The 7,486-nt window shown below is 47.4% G+C and overlaps 1 protein-coding gene across 1 annotated transcript; it reads left to right on the top strand.

Moving 5' to 3' along the window:
- The first annotated feature begins 1,613 nt into the window (after positions 1-1,613).
- On the top strand, positions 1,614-3,577 carry LOC119300222 (endo-1,4-beta-xylanase 1-like). Its single transcript, XM_037577249.1, has 3 exons — positions 1,614-1,628; positions 1,722-2,234; positions 2,324-3,577. Exons 1-3 carry the CDS (start codon positions 1,614-1,616, stop codon positions 3,443-3,445), a joined length of 1,650 nt encoding a protein of 549 aa, XP_037433146.1. The 3' UTR covers positions 3,446-3,577.
- Positions 3,578-7,486: the final 3,909 nt, after the last annotated feature.

The raw sequence follows: 7,486 nt of genomic DNA, 5'->3' as shown, positions 1-7,486 counted from the left end.
GTGAGAATCCTCTTTCAAATACAAACTCAATGTTTTGCCAAAAAAAATACAAACTCAGTACTCTACTTTATGTAGGACATAAATTATAATTTATTTGTTATATAGATGATCAAAGCTTAACCTAATATACAAGGGACCCTAGTAAACCTGGACAAAGGAATTACACCACGGCATTGTGTTTCCTTTTTTTTTAGCATAAAAGTAGTTTTATTCTAATACTATAGTGTTACAATCGAGTGGCCAAAAGATCCTCAATACAAGGGAAACCTTGGTTGAGCCACACCGTCGTGACACATTCCCTACAACTATTTTGTGCGCGCCGAACCTTCTGAGGAATAAACCCCCTGTCGGAACACAACGCCTTTATCTCCATGATGAGATGCCCATAAGCAGAGCGGGAGAGAGGTTCACCGGAGAACACTGCTAAAGCCTAAGGAATCAGATTGTACAACGACTGGAAAGTCCGTATGTGGAATAGCAAGAGTCATACCTTACATGAAAATATGACCTCCAGCGCTTCGTTGCAATTAAAGATATAGCAATAGGCTGAAAATATGACCGATCGAATAATCTTCTCTTCTCAGTGTCATGCCTGCCGCAGCTATACTTGTGAGAGTAACCAAGGGACTTCAAATAGCTATAAAAGAATTCTACTGTAGCCACAACTGGAGGGGCGTCTCTTTGCCATGACTGGCACAAGTCATTCCGAATCGAAGCTGCCAAATGCGCGATCAACATAATCACCATGTCCCGCACGGTTGCTGTGCAATTCATTAGAAGATTCAGCAGCGAATCATTCCCACTGTCCACTGACAGACTGACAGAACATCACGGGGCAAGGGCCATACGGCACGCATGTGCTCTCAAATATTCCAAGCATGGCTGCAGGAAACCAATGCATGGGATGAACTTTCATCCTCGACACCGCACAGTGTACGGGTACCCGCGTGTAGCCAGGTGCAGGTTCCTGTGTCGTAGGGCCTTCTAAAATGCATAGTCTTCTCCGTGCACGGCGTGTGCGCCGCAATGGCCGATTTTACTGATCATCCTGACGAAAATATGGGTCGTAGCGCTCGTGCATGCGTCTCGCCATTGCTTAACGTGATTAGACCGATCGAGCTAGCAGGCAGGCAAGATTCGGGAACAATCGTCTGTGTCCATACTGGACGCGCGAAGCCGTTTTCTGTTACTTGAAGCCATGCATTGCATGCAAGGCCACGCTTGAATTTAACACGCACGAATTAGTTACATGGTCGTCACTGCAAGCAAGTTGGCTATCTCTTTTGGGAAATAGTAGCGAGGAAGGTCTCATCTCATCCCTTGTGATGTGCAATCTTCACTGTTACTACTCAAGAGCTGCAGCATGCGAGCATGCCAGAGAGAGAGAGAGAGAGAGAGAGTTGCTTCCGGTTTCTGCCTCGCTCGTTATCGCTCTTCACCGTTACTCTTCCCATACCGTGATAACGACTCGACTATATCCATCTCGACGTCGACGGCCGCCGCCAGAATTTCCCTTTAAATACCGCAGCGCACCGTGATCCATTCCCTCACTCACACAGCAGATCAATCCGGCGAACATCTGTCTTCACAGCTCTCACTCCCACTCGCGTAAGATGGCAAGCACTCAGGTATGTTACAACTGCAGCGCACGGTCGATCGAGTAACACCATGAGTCCAGTTAGCTCATTTGCATGGTGCACTTTGTGTGCTGCTTGTTTCAGGACGTGAACATGGACGGCAGCCTCGCCCGCTACGCACCGTTCGGCTCGAGCACGACAACGCTGTCCGTGCACAACGAGGAGGAGACGGGCATCACTGTCGCCGTGGGTGGCAACGAGCCCAGCGGCCGGTACATCCTGGTGGCGGGGCGCGCCGACGAGAAGGACGGCGTACGCCTGCCGATCCCGGTGGGCGTCCTGAAGCCTGGGATCACGTACCGCGTGGCCGGGTGGATCAGCCTGGGCGAAGCGCAGGGGACGAGCCACCCGGTGCGCATCCACCTTGACGTGGACGATAATGGCAACGAGACCCTGGTGGAGTGCGGCGCGGTGTGCGCCCAGGAGGGCGCGTGGACGGAGATCATGGGCGCCTTCCGCCTCAGGACGGAGCCGCGCAGCGCCGCGGTTTACGTCCACGGCGCCCCCGCCGGCGTCGACATCAAGGTCATGGATGTCCGCGTCTTGCCGGTGGATCACAAGGCGCGCTTCAGGCAGCTCAAGGACAAGACTGACAAGGTGAGCATGCATCCACGTAACCACCTGCATGCATGCATACTTTTTTTTGGCATGGACGTGCATGCATCATACGAGCTCCGTTGATGCAGGCGCGCAAGAGGGACGTGATTCTGAAGCTGGGAAGGCAGACCGGAGCGGCGGCGTCCGTGCGCGTGGTGCAGTTGGACAACGCCTTCCCCTTCGGGTCATGCATCAACACGTCCGTCATCCAGAAGCCGGCCTTCCTCGACTTCTTCACCAACCACTTCGACTGGGCCGTCTTCGAGAACGAGCTCAAGTGGTACCACACCGAGGCGCAGCAGGGCCAGCTCAACTACGCCGACGCCGACGCGCTCCTCGCCTTCTGCGACCGCCTCGGCAAGAGCGTCCGCGGCCACTGCGTCTTCTGGTCCGTCGACGGCGACGTGCAGCAGTGGGTCAAGAACCTCAACAAGGACCAGCTCAGGTCAGCCATGCAGAGCCGCCTCCAGGGCCTCGTCTCCCGCTACGCCGGCAGGTTCAAGCACTACGACGTCAACAACGAGATGCTTCACGGCCGCTTCTTCCGCGACCGCCTCGGCGAGGAGGACATCCCGGCGTATATGTTCAAGGAGGTGGCGCGGCTGGACCCGGAGCCCGCGCTCTTCGTCAACGACTACAATGTGGAGCGTGCCAACGACCCCAACGCCACGCCGGAGAAGTACGCCGAGCAGGTGGCGTGGCTGCAGAGCTGCGGCGCCGTGGTGGGCGGCATCGGCCTGCAGGGCCACGTGCAGAACCCGGTCGGGGAGGTCATCTGCGCCGCGATCGACAGGCTCGCCAAGACCGGCGTGCCCATCTGGTTCACCGAGCTGGACGTGCCCGAGTACGACGTCAGCCTCCGCGCCAAGGACCTGGAGGTGGTGCTCCGGGAGGCCTACGCGCACCCGGCGGTGGAGGGCGTCGTCTTCTGGGGCTTCATGCAGGGCACCATGTGGCGCGAGAACTCCTGGCTCGTCGACGCCGACGGCACCGTCAACGAGGCCGGCCAGATGTTCCTCAACCTCCAGAGGGAGTGGAAGACGGACGCGCGCGGGAGCGTCGACGGCGACGGGGACTTCAAGTTCAGGGGCTTCTACGGCAGGTACGTCGTGGAGGTCACCACGGCGACGGGGAAGCAGATGCTCAAGACCTTCACCGTGGAGAAAGGGGACAACGACACACCTCTCCTCGTGGATTTGGCCGATGCCTGAGTGCCTCACGGTGAATCTATATCTAAGATATACTGCTATTTATACCGATATATATAATTACATGCATGCATTTGCGTACAACGGTCGTCATACGCTGCAGTTGTGATTGAAAGGACGACACGTCAAGGAATAAGGTCGTACAGTATAATTTTTCGCATTTCTAAGGTAACGGGTATTGTATTTTGTAAGAGAAGTGTAAGGTACTGTACTCCTAAATCTAATGAAGATGATTAAAGCAAAAGGCCTATTATTGGTCTTATATTATTATATATCACTTTAGCTACATGTAAGTTGCCTGAATTTTTACATCATAAATGTCATTCCGTGGCAAAAATGATAATTTTTCATTTCACTTTTGTCACTCTTAGCTTTTGACATGTATCACAATTGCCACTCTAATTTTTTTACTTTTGCCACGGAATGAAAAAAGTGATATATTGTCAAAAGCTAAGAGTGGCAAAAGTGAAATGTCAAATCCTAGAGTGGCATAAGCAAACTGGGCAAAACCTAGAGTGGCAAAAACAAAGTTTTCCCATATTATATGTTCCTTTTTTGCATATTACTAAACGTGCAATTTCAGTGCAAACTTGTGTGTAAAATTTTCCCCTTTTTTTCTTTCTTCTTAAAGGGGTTCATTATTCTCTAGAAAACTTCATTTTTTTGCTTTAGTTTTAGTTTTTTTTCTTCTTAAAGGGTTTCATTCTTCCATAGAAAACTTCATTATTTTGATTTTGTTTTTCTTTTTATTTTACTTTATTCTCTTTCTTTAAGGGCAATGACAATATCATTTCACTATTATGTGCTTATTCTTGCATATTATAAAAAATGCAATTTATGTGTAAACTATGTGCAAATTTTGTCATTTTTTCATTTTCTTCTCTTAAAGGGGAATATAATGCCACTAATTAGTTATTTTTATACAAATTGTTGCGAAAATTGCAACATTATATGTTCCTTTTTTTTGCATAGTACTAAAAGTGCAATTTAATTAAGTACAAACTTGTGTGCAAGTTTTTTTTCTCTTTTCATTTTTTCTTAAAGGGGTTCATTATTCCCTAGAAAACTTCATTGTTTTGCTTTTTTCATTTTGTTTCTTCTTGAAGGGTTTCATTCTTCCGTAGAAAACTTCATTATTTTGATTTTGATTTTTTATTTCATTTTTTCTTTAAGGGCAATAACAATATAATTTCACTATTATATGGTTATTCTTGCATATTTATAAAAAGTGCAATTTATGTGTAAACTATGTGCAAATTTTGTCATTTTTTATTTTCTTCTTCTTAAAGGGGAATACTAATGCCACTAATTCATTATTTCTTAAACTTCTTTTATTTCATTTCTGTGTGTGTAAGTATATACATGCAAGTAATATACAATATGTGTGTAAATTATACTAGATCGTGAAAATTGCACTACTATATGTTCACTCTTTGTGTATTACCGAAAGTGTGATTCGAATTTATGCTGTGTGCATGGTTTTTTTTCATTTTTTCTTATATTCTTAAAAGGCAATACCAATGCTGCTAGTGTATTCTTGCTTATAAAAATTCGTTATCTTAATTTTATTATTTTTTATATCTTATATAATTACTGATGTTGGGCTTGTGTACGTGAGCAACTGAGCTTGCACGCATGCAGCCCGGTCCGTGGTGGGATTGTGTTCGTGAGCATGCACGCATGCAGCCTGGGTCCTGTGGCGGGATTGTGTGAGCATGCATGCATACGGGTTGTGTACGTGAGCCCGGCAGTAAAACAAGTGACTGACCCTAATTTTGGTCAGGCGACTTACCCAAAAACAACATTCAGTCAACTTGCACATAGTCAATCCCATTATCTATATCTATATCTATACTCCTATATAGTGTACCAGTATAGATGCATATGAACCGTTGGATTTTTTAAATCTGATGGCTGATATCAAATTTGCTCAGTTATGGAGCTACGTGCACATACATCAACCGTCCGATTAAGCAATCTAGCCGCCCAAAGTGCAGGGATTCGCGGTGCTGCCTACCACTGTCGTGCTCTCCCTACTGTCACGGCGCAGTACTCATTGTCAGAAAATAAAAGCAACGAGACTATACTCTAGAGTGTTCTTTCACACTCCAGATTAGGACCATTCCACTCACTGATACGTGGGTCACAAGGGCTTAGCTCACGTGAGGTGTTGTTCTGTATGTAGCTTTTCCATCCGTTTCAATGCACTCTTCCAAACGTAGGGCCGTAAGGGCCACAACTGTATAGGTCAGTGATTAGTATGGACGTGACATCTCTACTTCTAATGTCTCAGTTAGTAGTTTTCGTGGTTAATTTTCGTCTCATCTTTTCTGAGTTTTTTTCGTCCTCCCTCCCACCTCCCAATCCCCCGTAGTAACGATCCCACCTTCCAGTTTCGTCGGTTTTTTATTCGCCCCTCTCTCATTGGGCGGACAAACACAACGTTTATTTGGTAACACAATGAATTCACATATAGTGATTGATTTCTTCTTTGGTAACCCAACTAACGAATGGTAATCAATCTTCAAATACCAAAACCAAACGCACAAGGCAACAATCAATTCACGTACCAAAACCATTCGTTACCAGGTTCCACCGATCAATACACAATCCCTCTGATTTTTTGTTGCGTTGCTCGCTCCTCCCCCGAGTCCCTCCCAAGGAAGGAAATCAATGAGCAATCCCTCCTTCCAAGTGAAGCATGTGTTGACCAAGGAAATAAATTGGCTGGCAATCCCCTTTGATCCGATCGATTAACTGCAGATGGACGTGCCTAGAGAGAAGAAAGGGGTAGAGTGCTGCCTCCTGCTAGATCACACCACGCCTCCGGCCACCCCGCGTTTCCCGTGTCGGCGCACGATGTGGCGCTATGGTCGTCATGCATGCCACCACCCGCGTCATCCGTGGAGCCCTAGCCGCTCCAATCCGATGGCCCCTTCCCCTACATCCTCAACCTCGTCAAATACTCAGATCCGGGAGGACGCAAGAAGGCCGACACGGAGGACGCGCAGGGACGCACGGGATGCAGGTTGCCGCCGGTCTCGGGTCCAAGACTGCACGCGGCACGTCGTTGCAAGAGGTGCTCAGACAGATGCATTGGACCTGGTCACTGACGCGATGGCACCCGACTCCGCAGCGCAGCCGACCTATGGTCTCTCCTTGGCTTCAACAAGGCCATGTTGTGCTTATGCATCAGCCCCGCCTCGCGGTGCGCATGTCAGTAGTCCTACTGCCTACTGCACATATAGTTTCACTGTTACTCCCTCCGTTCGGAATTACTTGTCTTGGAAATGGATGTATCTAGAACTAAAATACATCTAGATACATCCATTTTCGCGACAAGTAATTCCGAACGGAGGGAGTACTTTCCTTCAGCAAAAGATCCATGCCTTGTTACTTGAGTTTCTTGATATTTTTCTCCTGCTAAACCATTGTTTTGAATGGTGATTCTAGGAAGGAGGAGCGGACACCTACGTCATGTGTCACCAGTGGAGGAAGGATGGCAAGAAGAAGCTCTCCAACACCAACTTCACATTGTTCCGTAATTTGATTCATTATATTTTCCCCAAGTTCCATGTTCCCCCCTTTTCCATTCCATGCATGTATGCGTTGTGTTGTGTGTGGTAAAGCAATTTCCAGAAGAAACATAACTATTTATGTATGTTGGTATATTTACCGTGAATTTGCAAGACATTCAAATGGGTGAGTTAACTAGGGTGTGTGTTTTTGCTGATCCACGACATATGGACGTAGTTGTTCTACTCCTTATTTAACCGGAAGAATTCCTAGCTAGGACGAAGCTGGGCCATTGTAAGGCTAGCTCTTCCATGTTCTCCAAGTGTTAGAGCTTCTCAAATTGTAGACTCACTATTGCCTTGCAGTTTCTACTCCACTGCCGCTTGCTTATATGAATATTTCCCTTTAAAGTTCTCACTAATTTGGTATGCTAGACACGTAGAAGTGCACACTTTCAAATTGTCATAAAGTATTCGATTCGTGCACAATTCAATCTCCAAACAAAGTAAACAATTAACCCCTACATCC

Source organism: Triticum dicoccoides, chromosome 5A (assembly GCF_002162155.2).
Source record: "Triticum dicoccoides isolate Atlit2015 ecotype Zavitan chromosome 5A, WEW_v2.0, whole genome shotgun sequence".
Taxonomy (NCBI): domain Eukaryota; kingdom Viridiplantae; phylum Streptophyta; class Magnoliopsida; order Poales; family Poaceae; genus Triticum; species Triticum dicoccoides.
The sequence above is the reverse complement of the archived record's forward strand: the minus strand, read 5'-3'. Positions and strand labels throughout refer to the sequence as shown.

Excerpts from the sequence above, each read along its gene's own strand:
- LOC119300222 (XM_037577249.1), top strand. Across the intron at positions 2,235-2,323 it reads TCAAGGACAAGACTGACAAG|GCGCGCAAGAGGGACGTGAT; the intron begins GTGAGCATGCAT and ends CCGTTGATGCAG.